General features: G+C 43.1%; 1 protein-coding gene across 1 annotated transcript in view; it reads right to left on the reverse strand.

Moving 5' to 3' along the window:
- Positions 1 to 20,830, reverse strand: part of LOC122807765 (ADP-ribosylation factor 4) — a 308,752-nt gene that overhangs the window by 75,728 nt on the left and 212,194 nt on the right. The window contains exon 4 of the mRNA XM_044078773.1: positions 10,231 to 10,302. Coding sequence (XP_043934708.1) covers positions 10,231 to 10,302 — 72 coding nt within the window. The remainder of the gene's footprint in view (positions 1 to 10,230; positions 10,303 to 20,830) is intronic.

The following is a 20,830-nucleotide window of genomic DNA, read 5'->3' on the forward strand; positions in this document are numbered from 1 at the left end:
TAGAGTTACCAGCCAAGACTCCTTGCCCAGCATGGGAAGAAGTTGCTGTAGGGTCAGCATTTTGAATTTTGGGACAATGATGTATGTATTTAAGGTGGACAGGTAGAATTGGTCTCCAACTTTTTCCTTTCTTGGAACTAGGAATAGTCTGGAGTAGAACCCTTTCCTTGTTCTGCTGTTGGCACTCTTTCCACAGCTCTCATGTTTGCTAACTCCATTATCTGGCGTAGAGCCTCTGTTTTTGATTTGGAGGTAGATTTGGCATTCCTCTTTGACTGGTAAAGTGTGGAAGTGAAACCGGTAACCTTGATCTATGGTTTGTAAAATCCACTTGTCTTTTGTTATGTAGTGCCAGTTCTTTGAAAATAAGGTTAACTTTCCGCCTAGAGGAGCTGCTATTTGTTCCCTGGTAGGCGGATTTAGGATTAAGTCACTGTGGTTGTGCTGATGTAGTGGCAGTGGCTGTGTCTGTGCCTCTGTTACCTTGCCACTGTCGTCCTCTGTAGGCACCTCCTCTGGATTGGTTTCTGCCTCTGGAGCGTCTATTCCTGCCCCTTTGAAATTTTGTGGAGTCAGGAAAGGACCAATTTTTGGCAGGCCAGTTCCTGCTAAACCTTGGGGGTTGAACCTGCAAGAAATCTTTAACAGTTTGAACAGATTTTGCCTTTTCTTCCATTTTCTTCATAACCTGCTGGGCAGGTGTACCAAGCAAACTTGTCTTGTCCATAGGAGCATCTAGCAACTTAGCTTTAACATGATCCGGTAAAGCTTGTTCCTTTAGCCATGCATGCCTTCTTATCACTGTGCCTGTCATGGCTGATCTAAATGAAGCCTCCAGTGCATCATAGCCACATTTTAAGGAATGGTTGCTAACCTGTTGTATGTTATTTACCATCTCTAATACATATTTCTTATCAAGAGATTCATCAGTGGTTAGTTTTTTAGTTAACTGATCAAGCATAAACTCTTGGTATTGTATCATGTGAAACTGACAGTTTAAAGCTCTAGCTGAGAGAGTAGCTGAAGTGTAGGCCTTTTTACCCCATCTGTCTAATGACCTTGCTTCCCTTTCAGAAGGAATAGGGTTTTTAGCTGTGGTCGCGGCTACTGCCTTGGGACCCTGGGATATAGTTTCTGGGTCTGCAAGTGGGGCCTTGTAAAGGTGGTGATGAGTATCTGGCACCCTGTAAAATCTGTCTGGTTTGGCAGGGGCTGGGGGTAAAGAATCTGGAGCGGAGCAAACATCATTGAAAGCATCATCCACCACAGAGAGAACAGGAGGTATAGCTAAGGGCCTGTGCTGTGGGAGGTGTAGAAAGGTCCTAAGTCTTTTTCTGGAGTCTGAAAAATCCTGTTGCTGCCATTGGAACTGTTCTCGCATGGCATGCAAGGTTTCCCCAAAGGAGAATTCTTCTGGTGGGGAAGCAGCTGGAATGGATTCTTCAGCATCAGAATCTTCAAAATTGGAGAAGGGAGCCTCAGGCTGGTCAGTTATGTCTGATTCATCAGCAGAATCATCAGAAGACACTGGCTCAGGGGCTCTGCCCTAGGTCTCTTCTCTGGGGCTGAGAGGCCCTGTCTGGGTGAGATTGAGATCCTCTAATTAAAGAAATTAAATCTTCTGCCAAAGAAAGCATTTGAGAACTAGAAGAGGGCCTGGATGTGGGGGTTTAACAGGCACTGTTTTAGTAGTCTTGGCTGCTTTAGCCCTGGCGAAGGCCTTAATGGACATGGCAGCTGGAGGCCTAGCAGCACCACGTGCTGGGGTAGAGACATCCAAGGGATGGTGTCTGATAAGTCAACCACCGTAGTGGGTAAAATTTCTGAGGTTGATTCAAGAGTTGTAGCAGGGCCTCAGTTGTAAGAATAGGTTCAGCTGTACTTTGAGCAGTTTTCTCGGTTTCGGCGAAACAGAGACACTGTTTGCTTTACCGTGGTTTCGGCGAAACCGCGGACATGCAGTGTCGGTCTTTATCTTCTTTTTGGGGGTAGTCGGAGGATCCGGCGGCATAATGTACGCAAAATCAGAACCGAAAAACTGTTCTGCAAACTCCGACCGGCCTAAGCGTTCGTCGGTTGAAAGAGGCACAGGCGAACAGGCTGCTACGTCGTGGGCTGGGCCTAAACAAGGCAGACAGTAAGAGTGGAAATCTTTATGAGGTATTTGTTTCCCACAGGTTAAACAATTGTTAACTTTTCTGACATCGGCTGAGGCAAGAAAGAGTCCCAACGGGTACTTAGCTTTAGAAGTCTTGGTAGTATTCGTAGAAGTAATCTCTGGATCCGACTGACCGGCACTTGCGAACAGCTTCTGCTTCGGCCACGCGGCAAGAAAGACTGGGGAAAATGGCGTCGGCTGATGCTTTTATACCCGAAGACCAACAGAGATGACGTCGGGTGGAGTGCGACATCAGCCGAAGCCGGACCCGGACTTTGGAATCCGGCCGACTGCAGGGCTGCCTGACGACAGGACAACCCACTTGTTATGACTGCAGATGCATCCATGAAGGACATCTTAAAGTTCTTGAGGGAAAAAAACAGGAATTTTAAAGAAAGGGGATAAGAATTTCTCTAAACTAAGGGAAATACGTAAAAATATTAAAATTAAAGGGGTTTTAATAGACTAAGTACACTAGAAAGTCACTTACCAAGAACCGGTAGAAAACCAACACCTCGATAGCTGTAGCGGCAAACGAGATCGGAGGTAACTCTCGCCTAGCATTGTGGGATATAAGGGGAGCCTCGAGCCGGTGGAACCAACTCTCAAGCTTTTAGAGTGACCGAGTCGGAGCCGAGGTTGGCTCCGAACCCATCCAGCAAGAATGAAGGCGAGATAGACAACTTAACATTTTTCTATTATCCACTGCTTCAGTCATGCTCTCAAAAAAATCTACCAGATTCATTAGACAGGGTCTTTATTTATTAATTTATTTGACATTTGTTAACCGGGAAAGTCCACTAGGTCTCAGAAATCCATTTTCAGTGGATGCCAAGGGAGAAAAGTTCCACAAAAATTACATACAAAGTGAAATATGCAAAGTACATTTTTAACACTGAACGTACAAAAAGAAATATGGAAGTAAATTTTTTACAAAAACACAATCAATTAGTACAGCATCATAAAGTTGGCAGGTTGTTACATGTGTAGTAATATATAGGCCACATAGTAATATATGTGATACATATGGTACATGCATCATGACGAGAACATGGGCAAAGTGTGCCACTGTTGCTAGCTGACCTGGAAGGAAAGTTCAATAGGAGGAAGTATAGTACGAAAAGGTGTAATATTTGCTTGGAGGTAGAGAAGTGATGAATATGAATAGAAGAAACAGATACTGTGGTGATAGATAATGGTATCATGACAGATCTGAAAGAAGGAAGGATGGAGGTATAAAGGGTAAAGTAAAATGACAGTTTTGTTAGTAGGAGGATGGAGGTGCAAAAGATAAGAAGGTACAAGCATATTTATGCATCTTTAGCCTTTAAAGAGGAAAAATTACTAGTGTTAAGACACTGTAGGCTGCTGATATTATTTACGACTTCCATTATAATATACTCCATGACTTTGCAAATACTGGTGAGGCTGAATCTGAGCATCAGTGGTACAACCTCCCTTGAGTAGGGGTACCGTGTTAATGCTCTCCAAACCTTGGATACATATCCAGTGAGAGGCTGAGACTAAAAAAGTTATAACTGGAATTAGTCAGACTATATTTAGTGCTGACAGCCAGGTTTATTTTCCAAACCCACACGGCTAGTATTTTAGCTTTGGAAAGAGCATTTAAGAAATGTTTAAAATGTAATTACTTTCTTTTTATTTGGGGGGGGTGAGGCTGAAAAGTAATGAGGTAGAGAGGGGAGGAATGGCAGAAATTGTAATTGAAAATACCTGAGAATATTACAGACGTCCTCTGGTTCTAACTAGGTTGCACTACGTGACATTATTTTTGAGCAAAAGTACGTGTTCCTCATGAAATTCTTAAAAGTTACTGAAGTCTTATAATTTTCTTTGGAAGACATGTTTATAATCAGTTTGCACTTCGAGCTGTGACACTATCTTACACCAGAGTTCTCTTCAAACACTTTTGAGATTATTTCTGTAAAGTGGGGAGTGTTAAGAGTTTATTCCCTTGTACAAAATGATTTTACCTCTGATTAAGTGATTGCCAGAAATGTGATTCTAAAACAAAGGCCTATTCTTAAAAATGCCATACCTACAATGGACAAGGACAGATGCTTTAAGGTAAGAATAAAAAAAAAAATCAATGGTATGAACAGATTTCTTTGAGTTAGAGTTCTGGAGGATTTTATTTTGTAAACTTTTCATTAGGTCATCTGAAAGTATTTGGAGGTTGGCCTTCCAGAAATCTCTGAATACTGTAGGGCTGCATGGAGTCATAGGCTGAATTTTTAGGCAGAAAATGTCCTGATAGTCTGAGTTAATCAAGGATGGGAAGATCTCTGGTGTGGATCACGCATGTGCTGCATTAGTAAACACAAGGCTGCTGGTGTGTATGTGAGCTAGTCAATGGCCAAGATGACTATTAGGCTCAGCAGTTAGGGACTTGTGCTGGCCGAGATAAGTAGCATGGGCAGCAGGAGACCATGTCAACCTAGATATCCAGGAGTTTGAAGTTATTACCATGCGGAACTTGTTGTTAAGCTATATATGCCCTCACTCTTGTCAGAAGGTCTGAACGAGTGCCAGGCAATAAACCCCAGGTAGACAGGGCGCATTCTAACTACAATGGAAATTAATTTCAATATAAAAGCCTTAAGGTCACACCCTCTGCTATTTTGACTATTACACCACATTCTATTTTAACTGACACTTATTTTTCTCCTCGTGCGTTATCTTTATACTTCCTGAATACTGTACGTACTGCTTCCACCTTCAAAGCTACCCTAAGAACCACCACCCCCCTTTTTCACATATACAAATTAGACTCTCACTCAGACCTAATTGTGAATGAACTCTTGAACACCACTGTTCATTCACTCTTCCTTCATGCTCCTTACAAAAATATTTTCTGAGGCACTGCCTCATTCTAACAAAATAAGCCCAACTAGATTCCATAGCTTAAATACAACTGGACGGAATAAGAGTTACATTGTCTTACATATGCAAGACGGCACAATGGGGCAAAAAATTATGTAGTCACCAAGTACATTTAATATTCTACCTTTTCTATACCCTCACCCTTTGTCCAAGTGCACTGTGCTCTCTTGAAAGCTTCTGTAGATTCCCTCTCCACCACCTGTTCTAGTAGCTCATTCAGTTCATTCTACTGCTCCACAACCTTTATCATGAAGAAGTACTTTGAGAATTAGTGAATATTTAGTCCATACAAGCTGCTGCTTTACACTCATTTTCCTCACCCATCCTCTCTCTTAATGAGATGAAAAGAGGTCATCCTGAACTGTATGGAGAAAAATCATGCTTCTGTGACTCTTGCTCTATAGCAAGAAATCCTATGCCTCTAATCTTATCACATTCTTTTCCTTTCATCCCACAAATCTTTCTGATGGCTTTCCTCGGGAATCCTTCCAACATCCTGCTGTCCTTGTGAGTGCTTGCTATAGAAGGTTGGCTTAGAACTCACTGCCTTAAAGATGGAAGTGGTCCGCTGTTTGCTTCTTTGCTGGCCCTGGGACAGGGGCCTGGATGGCCTGTCCCTGCGGGGCTTACCTTGGCCCTGTCTGCTTGGTGCAGGAAAGGCCCAGTGCTTAGAGGGAAAGTTCCTGCTGAATCTGGGAAGTTGTACCTGAAAAAAAAAACTGTCTGTATAGATTTTGTTTTGTCTTCCATCTTTTTAAGCACTTCTGCTTTTCCCCCAAAGAGGTAGTCCTTATCTAGCGGTTCATCAATAAGTTTAGACTTGACATGATCAGGGAGAGGCTGTTCCTTGAGCAATGCATGTCTCCTAATAACAGATCCAGTCACTGCTACCCTGCTAGGGGCTTCTAGGGTGTCATAGCCACACTGTAACGAGTGTTTGACCACTTGACAAGCAGAATGCAGTAAATCTGCAAGCTCTTTTGAGATGGCACAGTCAGGAGAGGTAGCAATCTTCTGTTTTAATTGTTACAAAGTGTGTTGATATTTTAATATTTCAACTGACAACTGAGTTCTCTGATATCTAAAGTTGCAGAGGGGTATACTTTCTTACCCCATCTGTCCAGAGCTCTGGAGTCCTTGTCAGAAGGAAGAGGATTCTTGGCAGAACTAGTCTTAACTCCTTTTGTCCCTGTGTAATGACCTCTGGGGTCTGCAGCAGGATTTCTGTACAGGTACTTGTGAGAATCCGGTACTCTGTAGTACCAGTCAGGTTTACTTGGAGCAGGAGGGAGGGAATCAGGGGCTAAGCTGGACTCATGGAAAACATCATCCACCACTTCTAAAACAGGTGGGATGGCCAGGGGTCTGTGCTGGAGCAGGTCCAGAAACTCTTTTCTTAGACTGTGGGAAGTCTTGAGATTCCCATTGAAAATGTTGCCTGAGGGAGTGAAGAGTTCCCCCAAATGACAGGTCCTCTGGAGCGTAGGCAGAAGGGATGGATTCCTCTGCATCTGAATCCTCAAGCAGTTAAGGGATGTTGGTCCTCTTCAAAAGCTGAATAATCAAACTCCTCAGACTCTTGGTCTGTTAATTTCTGGAGAAGGATGCCTCTTCCTTTCAGGAGTAGGGGCCAGAGTTCCTCGGATAAGGGAGACTAGATCCTCTGCCATTTTAAGCATTTGTGCTTGGGGTGGGGGAGCAGTAGCAAGATGGTGGCTAGAAGCAGATTTCCTAGGAGTAGCCTGACTTCTAGGCCTGAGAGAATCAGTCTGTCTCTGAGAAGCGGTAGCCGGATGCAAAGACGTCTGTTTTTGTCTAGATTTGGTAATGCAAATGGTCTCCTCAGAAGCCTGTGCCTGGGTTGTGGCTCTGGACCCAGCAAAGGCAGAGACAGCCAAAGGCTCGGAAGACGAAGTAGATTTCTGCGGCATACCGAACTCCAAAAGGGTCTTGGCAGAGCCCTGCATAAATATTGAGCTGGGCATCAGGGGCTGCGAAAGCGCCTCACTGAATTCTGGAGAACTGATTACTTACTTAGTGGTAGCGTCATCAGAAGGCTTGGCCTTGTGTGGTCCGTCTCTGTCTTTATCTCTACATTTTTTCAGAATGTCTACAGATTGTTGGCTGACAGACACCATATTGGAATTCGAAGACTGAACACGAAAATAATTTTCTATAAAAAGAGCTCTAAGGCAAATGATTCTCCATTAAAGAGGGCACAGAAAGGGCAACGATCTGGGCCTAAACAAGTGATTCAGTAACAATGAAAGTCTCTGAGTGGTATCCGCTTTCCACAGGCAAGACAACTGTTAACTTTATCAGACATCGGTTAGTGCAAGAAAAAAGGGTCCCAATGGGGTACTTAGCTTTAGACGTTTTCTGCTGAAATTCAACTTCTGGTAGCAACCAACCAGCACTTGTGTGAACTGCTTCGGCTACGGGCTCCACAGCAAGAAAGATGGATGCAATGATGTTGGCTGCCTTGCTTTATAGCACTGTTTACCTGCCGTCACACTACAGGCAACGGCAGCTAGTGCAAAAAAACACTGAGACTGGTATTCGGGCTAACCGAGGGCTACCACAGCAGGGATAACCCACAGGTGATGACTGCAACAGTGAAACACGAAGAACATCTACCTGTATTCAGTGGCCTTGATGACATCAATTAATTGGAGACTGCAGCAAGCTTTTCCAGGGCAGGATAAAATTTTTTTGAAAGTGAAACCACCACAGTACAGTAAGGTACTGTTCTAGTGGAAAGAAACAATAGATTTAAAATATTTTAAATGCTGTATTGTTTATTCATTGCAGGGACAGTAAATAGGGAGAAAAAGGACAGAGAAATTGAGCATTTAATAAGAGAATCCCGTTGTTGCCTTTAAGGAAACTATGTAGAAAATTAGTTCTTCTGGCAACTATGCTAAAACACAAGTGTTGCAGCTGACTAAGGTGTGTAGTGGTAAGAGTCCAGCATGCCAATATGTCCACAGAGACGGTGGCAGCTGTCTACAGCTGGAATGCAACCTGGAGAAAGCCTATCAGGTGCTAGGGTGTGCAAGAACAGTAAAGGACAATCTCTTCCATTCCAAGACAATGTCATACACCAAGTGGACTTACAGAGACTGTCAATGGAGACAAAGCATTTTCAACATAAAGCACCTGAGCGAATGCAACAGCTGAAAGTGCAGAGATTGCAGACAGTTTTAAAGACAAATCACTGCCACTATAAGGGGGAGGGGGGTGGCGGCATCATCCTTCACCAGAAACATGAGTTGTAGGGAGGAGGAAAGCCAAGCAACAGGTGCCCAGACGAGTAAAAATATTTTTGCTAGTTTAAAGAAGAATTATTTTTATAGTTTTATATGAGCACTTGAAAAGGTGTGCACTCATCCCACATTGATAAAGATCAATAAACATTGTTTTAACTCCTTTGCTCGAGTAGTACATGTAGTTTCCAAGCTTACAGATATTGGTTGTTTAAGTTATACTAAAATTAAAGAATCTGTACTTGAATGTTTTAAAGAAATGCACTGGAAAGAAGTTCAGAGAATAAACGAGCACTGGACAGTCTGCTTGAAAGTATTGCAGAAATTATCACTTTTGTGGACAGATGAGTGGATATAAAATTGCCACATCTGAAATGCTTGCATTTTTTGTGAGGGAATAAACAGTCAGTACTCCCCATGAGGCTACAAGGATTTGATTGGCAGAATATGAGTGCAACGTTGCTGCACATACGGGGAGGAAGGGGTACTTCAATATAGATAACATGGTTGCCACTGCATAGAAGGGGGAACACAGCACTGCAGATGGGTATAAGGTAGTTTGAGGGTAGGACAGCATAAGCCATCACAGCCAATTACACAGGAAAAGGGAGAAGCCACAGCTACATGGCCGGGTTTCAATGATTACTTCAAATGCAACCAAAGGGGGCATAGATGGGCTCACTGTTGGGGCAGGGTGGCGAAGAAAGGTCTCAAAAAGCAGAAAGCGGGGAGAGTACTACAACAGTGGTTGGTTGTTTGGAGAAAACATTGGTACTTAACTACCGCAAAAGTCTGTAACCAATATTGGTAGAGAGAGAGAGAAGAGATCACTGTCAAGAGGGACACTGCTTCAGACATAACCAGTCAAGCCTGGAATAGTCAAATAGTTGCTTGTGACTGTGGTACTAGGGCAGAAACATTTATTCAAAATATGTAATTTTATTTTCTCATTTTAGAATGTTTGCATCTTTTTAAGCTGTAATTTAAGCTCCATGAGCTCTGCAATGTGTGGGCTTTCTGTGGCATACATTTTTGTGTAACATTGTGACCTTCCTCTGTAAATGAATAAAAAAAGGAGATGATCTGAAGATGAGCTAAAACATGTAACTGATGTATAAAATGTAGCTTCTGTAAATTTTCAGGAAGGACCTAATTTCTTGTATGTACGTACAGTAGTAGGTTTACATCCCAATCATGAGACTCTGCAGGCTACATGTTTTACAGCCTCATTATCAAGACACTATTCTTCCTTTTATACACTTAATTCATGTAACGTTTGCTCTAAACAAGGACAACAGTACTTGTTAATTTTTTTACTGACATTTTGCTTTATCCATATGTATACAGTATTGCCTTTTTTACTATCAGGACATGTGCCCGCTTTTCACTACTGGAATTTGTTTCACTAACTACTCTAATGTCTTGTTAGAAGGAAATGTATGGACTTCCTGTAATTACTTGTTACAGGAAAAACGAAACCAAATTCTTGGTTCATCATTCCATATATGGGTTATCTTAGTCCCCACCAGGAATAAAAATAATTATACCACTTTACCTCATTTATATACTAATTTTTGATAGTACAGTTTCCACTGCTAGCTATCCTTAAAAATATACATACATACACACACACACACACACACACACACACACAAACACACACACAAACACACACACAAACGCACACACACAAACACACAAACACACAAACACACACACAAACACACACACACACAAACACACACACAAACACACACACACACACACAAACACACACACACACACACACACACACACACACACACAAACACACACACAAACACAAACACACACACAAACACTTGGGGCAACAGAAGTAAATTCAGTAGCTGTATAATTTTGTAAAATGCTCAGCATAGTTACCATTTTCTGTAATTCCTCTGCTGCTTCTGAGACTCTCTCTCTGTCATTGCTGTCTACCACAAAAATAAGACCCTAAAACAAAACAAATGGAAAGTTGGACATTTTTGTAGTGTGTTACCGTTCAGTTATTAATGAGGCTGTACAGGAAACATGAATGAATTTCTTCATAACTACCCATAAAGCATCTCTTAAAGCCAATGACCAAGTGTGTTTGTAACACATGGATACAATTCTATTTCAACAACCAACCTCCATAAAATCAGCCTGCTGCCATGGACACCAGCATTATTATTACGGACACAACACTTTTCTGGCAATTTCAACTACAAAATAATAAACAGTATGAAAAAAAAAATCATTGTAATCTGTTGAGACAACTATACTTTCCAGATGTTTGTTTAGTTAATGTTACACCCTAGGGCTGTACTCAAACCAGCTTGTCATTTTCTCACCCATTCAATTACCTGCTTGAGTTCAAGGTACTGTGAGAGCTAGAGCCTAAATCAGTATTCAAAGGGTGAAAGGTAAGAACATTTTATGCCAGATAGTATGCCACCCCATCACAGACTGATATGGTCAGTAAAGTCTTGAAACAAAACTGGTTCTCGCACGTCTTGGCAGTGGCTTGGAGGATTAGAGTTTACATGGAAAAAGTATATATGCCAAAAGTAATCACAATCTGCTGTACTGTCTGAACTTTCAAGCAGTTGAATAAACTGCACAATGGTAAGGCTAATAACTTGCTCCTCTGGCATACCATAATTGTGCACACAAATCAACTAAGTTTGAAGACAGTAATGCAGTAATCATGCACCTCAAAAGTACAGTTGTGTACACTTACCATAAATGTAGATGTTCGAGTGTATTCACTGTTGCAGTCATCACATTTGGGTTATCTGCTTGCAGTAGCCCTCAGTTGGCCTGATTAACAAAGTCTTGGGACCTGCATCGGTTGCTGTCCCTTCTTCCATGACGTCAGGTCGTCAGGGGTATAAAACATGCAGCCGACACCATTACATCAGTTTTTCTTGCCCCAGATGTCAGGTGCCCCCAATGGGAAGCAATTAAATCTATAAATACAAGGATATACCCCCAACAGAAAAGCAAACACACCAAAATGCTTTTAGAGCATAGTAAGTGAGAGTAGTGGTATAGCCAAAGGAAGAAAAGGGGGCTGGAGGGAGGGTAACCAGGACTGCAACAGTGAATACACTCAAACATCTACATTTATGGTAAGTGTACACAACTGTACTATGTTCTTCATGTTTCACCACTGCAGTCATTACATTTGGGTAAATTCCCAAAGCTAAAGTTGGGAGGAGGAATTTAAATAGAATTAAGGCCAGTTATAAGGCCCTGCAAGACTGCAGTGACAAAAACCAGCCCTGGATTTAGAGAAAATTGGCAAATGATAATGCTTGGTGAAAGTATGTACAGAACTCCAGGTAGCAGCTTCAAAGATGTCCCTGAGAAAGGCTGTAGAGGTAGATGCAACCCTGGTTGAATGGGGTCTGATGCTCCGTGGGATAGGTTTTCCATGGTGCTTACAGCAGAAATGAATGCAGTGGCCTATCCATTTTGAAATGGTTCTGAAATAGCTTCCCCTCTGTCCCTGCAGCAAATGCCACCAGTAGTTGTTCAGATTTCCTTTGAGGTTTAGCCCTGTCCAAGTAGAATCTAAGCTGTCTGTGCACATCTAAAGAGTGCAGTATCCGTTCCCCTTTGTTCTGTGGGTTAGGAAAGAAGGTAGGCAAATGAATGGACTGATTAAAAGCCACACTCGATACCACCTTGGGCATGAAGGAGGAATTGGTTCTGAGGGACACCCTGTCCGCATGAAAGATGATGAAAGGTTCCACTGCCATAAAGGCCTGTAATTCGGATACCCTTCTTGCAGAAGTGATTGCCAAAAGGAAAGCTGTTTTCCAGGAAAGAAACTTTAAATATGCAGTAGCAGCTGGCTCAAAAGGAGGAAGAGTGAGTTTCTCCAAGACAAAGTTAAGATCCCAGGCTGGAGTTGGAGCTCTCTTGGGTGGCCTTAGATTTCTGGCCCCTCTGAGGAACTGCTTGAGCAATGGGTGAAAGAAGAGGGGAGGCTCTGTGCTATAATGAGCTGAAATGGCTGAGGCACGAATTTTGATGGAGGAAAAATACCAGCCCTTATGAAGCATCTCAGTCAAGTATTGTAGAATCCGAGGTAAACTGGGCACTGCTGCGTTCATTCCTTGAGATTGGTTCCAAGCACAGAATATTTCCCATTTTGCAGCATAAGATTTTCTAGTACTAGGCCCTCCTTGCCTCTAAAATGATATTCATCACCGATTTACTGAGGGATGGTAAAGGAGAGATTAGGTAATTAGCCAGGCTGCTAGGTTCAGGGTTTGCAGCTGAGGGTGCAGAATCATGTTCTCCTGCTGAGACAACAGGGAAGGAGTCTGAGGCAGGTGCCATGGAGCCAAGCATGACACACTGCGCAAGAGTGGGTACCAGTGTCGGCAAGGCCAATCTGGTGCAATTAAAATCGTCCTTGGCTTGTCCTGTTTGATCTTTAGTAGTACCTTGGAGAGCAAAGGCAGAGGAGGAAAGGCATAAACTGATAGGTTTTTCCAGCTGAAGGATACAGCATCCACTTTACAAGCTTGCTTGTGGGGAATCCTTGTGCAAAATTTGTCCAGTTGATAGTTCTGGGGGGAGGCAAACAGGTCTATATCTGGGGTCCCCCATTTGCTTATCAACATGTTGAAAATCCTTGGTTCCAGTTTCCACTCGTGTGGGTCCACTGAGGTTTCCGCTTAGTTCGTCTGCCAGTGTATTTAGTTTTCCTGGCAGGAATTGAGCTTGTAGATTCATTTAGTAGCTCAAGGCTGTGTTCCACAATGCCATGGCTAGTCGGCAAAGGGGGTAAGAATGTGTACCCCCCCCCCGCTTGTTTATGTACCACATGACAGTGGTGTTGTCCGTCTTTACCATTAGTTGTCCTGGAAGAATGTGGTCCTTGAAGGCTGTCAGAGCATTCTGCACAGCTAACAGTTCCTTTTGATTTATGTGCAGGTGCATTTGATTTAGGTTCCATTTGTCCTGAATGCACTTCCCTGCCAGGTGAGCCCCCCATGCATAGTCTGATGCGTCTGTTAAGATTTGATTGGCAGGGGGTAATGTGAATGGCCTCTGCCCACCAAAGGAACTCTAGGCGTAGGCAAGGTATGATAGGAATCCTTGTTTTCAGATCCTGTGAATGTTGACACCATAGGGTTGTGAGATACCATTGTAGTTTCCTCATATGCAGCCTTGCATATGGAATTAGAAGAATGCATGAAGACATGAACCCCAAGGCTTGCAGTATTTGCCTTACAGATAGCGTTTTTTTTGTGGCCGCTTGTTTGAAATAAGTTTGTCAAATGTTTCCATTTCTCTGGCGTGAGGAAAGCCATCTGGGAAGTTGTATTCAAGCTTGCTCCCAGGAATATAATTTGTTGACAGGGTACCAGATGGGATTTCTTTTCGTTTATGGTGAATCCCAGACAAGTCAGTAACCTTTGAACAAAGGCCAGATGATTGAAAAGAATGTCCTTGCTTTCTGCCTGAATTAGACAATCATCCAGGTATGGGTATATTTGAATATTTCTTTGCCTGCAAAATGCAATGATTGGAGCTAGGCACTTTGGTTTATCTACTGCGCCCAGGGTATTCACAAAGGGCAGTGCAGAGAACTGATAGTGCATGTAGCCTGCTTTGAAGCATAGGCATCTTCTGCAAGAAGATGTGCAGGCATGCTTCTTTTAAGTCTAGTGTTGCCAACCATGCATCCTTGCCTAGCATAGGAAGCAGCTGGTGAAGAGTCAGCATTCTGAATTTTGGAATCACCAGAAAGGTGTTTAGAATAGAGAGGTCCAGGATAGGATGCCATGTATTGCCTTTTCTGGGTACCAGGAAACGTCTCTAATAGAAACCTTGCCCCTTTTCCTCTTCTGGTACCAACTGAATAGCCCCCATGTTAAGAGAGAGTACCTGATTTTGGGCCTCTTCCCACTGATTTGGGGGTAGATCTGGCCACCTGCTTGGTGTTGGTAATGTGTGAAAATGAAATCTGTATCCTTGGGACACTATATTTAAAATCCATTTGTCCTGGGTAATGAGTTCCCAGTTTTTGGCCTGCAGACCAATCTTTCCGCCTAAAGGAGCATTCAGTTGGGAAGTGCTTGGAAGTCTTAAAAGCAAGTCATTGAGCTTTTTTCCATAGGGGGGAGTCTTACTGCTCCCAGGTTTGGGAGCAGAAACCCCCCACTGCCCAAGTCTTGTGTGTCCCTTGGGACTGAACCCTGGGGTTTCTGCTGTGTCTGGGTTCGGGTTTGGCTTGAAAAGATCTGGAGGAGGCTGGAAAGGACCAATTTTTAGAGGGCCAGTGCCTACTAAATCTAGGAGGCTGAACTTGTAAGAAATCTTTAACAGTCTGCATAGATTTAGCTTTATCTTCCATCTTTTTAAGAACTTCCTCAGCCTGGATGCCAAACAGGTGGTCCTGATTTAAGGGAGCATCCAACAATTTAGCTTTAACATGATCAGGCAAAGATTGCTCCTTAAGCCAAACATGCCTTCTGAGCGCAGACCCAGTAACAGCAGCCCTGCAAGAGGCCTCTAATGAATCAAATCCACATTGCAAAGTACGTTTTCCAACCTGTTCAGCAGAATGCATTAAATCCTGTAATTCTTTATTTTCAGCGCAGTCAGGATTTAACATCATTTTCTGTTTAAGCAATCCAATAACATGTTGTTGAAGCTTTAACATATGAAACTGGCAGTTTAAAGCCCTAATGGCCAAGGTTGCAGAAGTGTAAACTTTCTTACCCCATCTATCCAGCGCCCTAGAGCCTCTATCTGAGGGGGTAGGATTTTTAGCAGTAGAAGCCTTAATGCCTTTGGGTCCCTGTGAAATAGTCTCTGGATCCGCAATAGGATTTTTAAAAAGGAACTTGAGAGAATCAGGAACCCTGTAATATTGGTCAGGTTTTCTGGGAGCAGGAGGCAAAGAATCAGGGGCCAAACTAGATTCTGAGAAAGCATCAACAATGTCTAGTACAGGAGGTATAGCTAAAGGCCTATGCTTAGGCAGGAGTAAGAAATCCCTAAGCCTCTTTTTTGAATCAGAAAAATCCTGGATTTCCCAGTGGAAATGCTCCCTTAGAGTATGTAAGGTTTCACCAAAAGAAAAATCCTCTGGAGGGGAAGCAGAGGGAAGAGAGTCCTCTGCATCAGAATCCTCATAAATAGAAAAGGGCAAATCCAGACCATCAGAAGAATCAGAAAAATCAGAATCCTGTTCAGAAGATTCATAAACAATACAGTCCTAGGTCTCTTAGAAGGGAGAGGTTGGTTTCACCTGATTAGAGTTATACGATCTTCAGCCATTCTTATTTCTTTTTTAGGCATAGAGGCCTGGGCGTCGGTTTCTTAGGCATGGTTCGAGATTTTGGCCTAAATGAAGAAGGAGGCATCGGTTTAATATGCAAGTCCGTAGGCCTGAATACACCCTCAGAAGCCGGTGCCTGCACAGCAGCTCCTGACCCATCCAAGGTAGAGACATCCGCAGGTTCCACAGCTGAAGCATCTCGCGGCATACCGGACTCCGAATGGGTCTCAGTAGAGGCCTGCGAGTCAGAAGTAGTGGGCATCAGGGGCTGCGAAAGCGCCTCACTGAGTACCAGCGAACTGGCGACTGGCTTAGGAGAAGCGTCGTCAGCAGCTTTGGACCTCGGCGGCATGTCTCTGTCTTTATCTTTGCGTTTCTTCGGAATCCCAGTAGTCGGAAGGCTTACACGACGACATTTCTGGATAATTAAACCGAGAACCGAAATATTTAGAAGCGAAAATATACAGACGACGGATAGTGCGCTGTTTAAAGCACAAAACCGACAGCAAAGCACGTTGTGGTCAGGGCCTAGGCAAGGAATACAGTACGAATGAAAATCTTTGTGAGGTATTTGCTTTCCACAAGTAATACAATTATTAACTTTTACTGACATCGGTAAGGAGCAAGAAAAAGTTTCCCCAACAAGGTACTTAGCTTTAGTTGAAGACTCCGGTTCTGAATCTCGAAAATGAAAATTTCAGGATCAGCCGAACGGCACTTGCGAACTGCTATGGGCACTGTACGGCAAGAAAATAATGGTGTCGGCTGCATGTTTTGTACCCCTGATGACCTGACGTCATCGAAGAAGGGACAGCAACTGACGCAGGACCCAAGACTTTGTTAATCAGGCCGACTGAGGGCTACTGCAAGCAGATAACCCAAATGTAATTACTGCAACAGTGAAACACACAGAACATCAGCAATGCAGTAATCATGCTCCTCAAACATCTATAGCTACCTGAAGTACTCGACAAAAGAATATCTTTTCATTGAGAGGGTTCCTACAGCTGTAAATATAACAAATGGGCAGAACCTCAAGCAGGGATGATCAGCTATGAGATCTCAACACCTGCAACCCAAAAGTGTCTTCAGTTTCAAGACCGGGCGCCAAGCTTGCAATATGGGACAAATATGAGGACACAACTAGGTCAGAGGTTCACAGATATGTAAAGCAAGGACATATTCTCAAAATGGAGATCTAGTAACATTCACACCATATTAATAATATACTTTTAAATAAGCTAATGCCTTACACAAAGAGGCACATAATGTGTTGCATATTCCTTTAAGAAGGTGAGCTGAGTAAACAACCCAAGGAAGATTCCACGTTACCAACAGAAAATGATTGATTTTAACAACTGACTTAGCTTCTGTTGTCAATTCAACAATCCAAGGGGGTACAATATTTGATGGCCTGGAAGGACATGATAGACAGACCACTCTGCTTTGCCAGGGATAGTCTGCACTAATCCCCTTTAGGCTTTCGAATATTGAGAAAGACCTTTTCAACCCCCATAATGCCCTTTTTAGGCAACGCCAAACTACTAAACCTCCTGACTTAACTAATCCTACAAAGAAATATATGACATTGGTACTGCTCAATGTTAGAAGTCTTAAGAACTCTACCACCTGCAAGCCTTCCTCTCACTGGAGAGTGTAGATATCTGTGTAGTAATGGAAGCAAGGTTTAAAGTTGCAGAGAGTACCTCAGCAGTGAGAAGTTATGCCTTTCACACCTTTAGTCCAGCTACTGCACAGGGAAAACTAAAGGTGGAGGAGAGACTGTCTATATTAAAAACAACCGCACATCCAGACTAAAGTATATGACCCACTGGAACTTGTACATGTGCAACTCACCATAAACAGGGTCTCGTACCATATCTTTGCAACCTATAGGTCCCCCTCAATGTTTCAGGAAACCCATACTACATATCGCAAGGTACTAGAGTCCCTTACCATTCAACCCAATACAATATTCGTGGGGGATCTCAACTACCCTCTACAGACTGGGAATTCTACACCACTTCGAATGCAGAAGTCCAGTGATTCCTAAAATTCATTAATACCAACATCCTGGAATAGCTGGTCAATTCGCCTACTGGGAGTTAAAACGCCCTTGTACTCACTAACATGGTGGAGCAATGTTCCTCACCTAATGTAATGTCCTTGCTTGTCAGATCTGCTATAAGGCAACACTGCTTGAAATAAAAAATTAAATCCAGGGACCCAGTGAAGCCAAAAACCTTTAGGAACTACTTCCAAGGCTAACCGCTCTCAACTAAGGGACATCTTGGACAAATTCCAAGCACTTCCAGAACAAGTAAACACCATAGCATATGCTGAGCTACTTACGAAATCCCAGTACAGCCGTTGTGATGGCTGTATAGAATGAGCTGTGACAACTTGTATTAAGAATAAGACAAACTCAAAAAGAAAGCCACCATGGTGGAATCACAATATCAATCAGTTATACAATAAAAGAAAAAAAATCTTGGCCATGTATAGGAGGAACAAAGTCCGACATATTATAAGGCCCCTGACCAATCTGAACAAGTGGCTAATACTTAATACTTAAAAGGTTAGTTAAATTTGAAGAAAAAAATAGCTTTTCGGGCAAAGGAAAACAACAAAGCTTTTCTACAGCTATGTCCGTAATCTCAAGGGAAATATGCAACAGTGAACAAAAGTTCTTGTAAATGCCATCACCCACAGTGAACCAGAGTCCATTACCAACCTTTTGGCTGACAGGTTCATATCAGATAAAGGGCTTAGATGAAAATCACTGCCTGTGTGACATATGGTATGTGACATATGGTAGAGATTAAAAGCTTTGTAAATGGCCTATCTGAAGTTGTGGCAAGACATGATGCTATGGGACACATGCGATTCCAAAGCTAGGAATTCTGACTGGTTTTGCGTATATGATGTCTTCTGGTGCACTGTCCAATATCAATAAAGTCCCTTGCTCACTGGGCACTACTAATGAGTACTTCAAGGTCGACAAGTAGTGAGAGACCTACCCAACAATTGGGTTATATCAGGGGAAAGCCTGATGCACAGAAAAGTACAGTTTTGTACCTACCATAAATGTAGATGTCCGATAGGTATGCATCTGCAGTCATCACATATGGGTTGTCCTGCCTCAGGCAGCCCTTCGGTTGGCCGGATTCCAAAATCTGGGTCTGGCCTCGGCTGATGTCGCACTTTCCCCGACGTCAGAGCGTCTGGGGCATAAAAGCATCAGCAGACGCCATTTTCCTCAGTTTTTCTTGTCCCAGATGCCAGGTGCCCTCTAAGGAAGGCTAAAGTTTGGAGAGATGCATTTTAAAAACAAATCTAAACATGCACATTACTATAAAAACAAATACACCATAATAGATCCCCCCAGCTAGCTATAAGAGGGGTAAGTACCCAAGAAGTACACCACAGAGGGGAAGGAGGGAGGGTAAACCTGACTGCAGATGCATACCTATCGGACATCTACATTTATGGTAGGTACAAAACTGTACTATGTCCTTCAAGGATGCATCTGCAGTCATCACATATGGGTAGAATACCATAGCCAATCTGGGGGTGGAGGTACTAAGTAAGGGATGGTGTAGCTAAGATACCCTGCAGGACTGCCGTAGCAAAGCCTGCTCCGGATCTAGAGTATAAAGGTAAATTGTAATGCTTGGCAAATGTATGCACGGAGCTCCATGTAGCAGCTTCTAAAATGTCCTTGGTAGCCACCCCTCTTAGGAAGGCTGTGGAGGTGGCTGTGGCTCTCGTGGAATGAGGTCTAATGTTAGCTGGCACAGTTTTTCCATGAAAGGAGTAACAAAACCGAATGCAATTTCCTATCCATTTTGAAATTGTCTGTTTGGAAATTGCTTTTCCTTGTACCCCAGCAGCATATGCTACAAACAGCTGGTCAGTCTTTCTGTAACTTTTAGTTCTGTCCAAGTAGTAGCGTAACTGTCTGTGTATGTCCAGGGTGTGCAGAAGTTTCTCCCCTTTATTTTGTGGTTGTGGGAAGAATGTAGGCAAGTGAATAGCTTGGTTCAAAGATACCCTGAATACCACCTTTGGCATAAATGTAGGATTGGTTCTCAATGAAACTCTGTCCTGATGAAAGATAAGAAATGGCTGTACTGCCATTAGAGCTTGTAACTCAGATACTCTTCTTGCTGAGGTTATGGCCAGAAGGAAGGCAGTTTTCCAAGACAGAAACTGTAGATCTGCAGATGCTGCTGGTTCAAAGGGAGGAAGTGTTAGTTTTTCCAACACGAAGTTAAGGTCCCAAGTAGGTACAGGTGGCTTCCTTGGAGGATTGATGTTTTTGATTCCTCTTAGAAACTGTCTCAGGAGAGGATGAGAGAAGACAGGTGGATCAACATTGTATTCTGCTGAAATTGCTGAGGCATGTATCTTAATGGAAGAGTAAGACAGGCCGTTGTGGAACATTTCTGCCAAGTATTCCAGTACATGTGCCATGTTCATCACTGTCGCATCTAGGCCCTTTGTTGTGTTCCAAGTGTGAAATCTTTTCCATTTTGCTGAATATGCCTTCCTTGTGGAAGGCCGGCGAGCTTCCATAATAATATCCTTCACTCTCTGGGATAGCTTATCCTGAGGAGTCATCATGGTATTTTCCAGGCAGTTAGCTGCAAGGTTTTCAGGTTGGAATGCAGAGTCTTGAAATTGTGCTGTGTCAGTAAAAGTGGCCATAGGGGGAGAGTCCACGGTTTCGCCTGTGACATGCTCTTTAACAGTGGGTACCAGTGCTGTCTTGGCCAGTTTGGAGCTATCAGAATCACTCTGGGCTGCTCTGTTCTGATCTTCAGTAAGACCTTGGTAATTAATGGGAGAGGTGGAAAAGCATACACTGTTAGAGCTTTCCAGCTGAAAGAGAGAGCGTCCACTTTCCATGCTTGTGGGTGGTATGTCCTTGAGCAGAATTTCTTCAGTTGATGATTGTGGGGGGAGGCGAACAGATCTATTTCCGGCCTTCCCAATGATTGTGTTATGAGTAAGAAGATGTCTGGGTGCAGCATCCATTCATGTGCATCCATGGTATTTCTGCTTAAGCTGTCTGCCAGTATATTGTTTTTCCCTGGCACGAACTGGGACTGCAGCTGTATATTGAGTTTCAAGGAAAGTTCCCATAGATTCATTGCCAGTCTGCAAAGAGGGTAGGAATGGGTGCCTCCT

The sequence above is a fragment of the Protopterus annectens genome, chromosome 7.part1 (assembly GCF_019279795.1).
Source record: "Protopterus annectens isolate FY-2018-M chromosome 7.part1, PAN1.0, whole genome shotgun sequence".
Classification (NCBI taxonomy): domain Eukaryota; kingdom Metazoa; phylum Chordata; order Ceratodontiformes; family Protopteridae; genus Protopterus; species Protopterus annectens.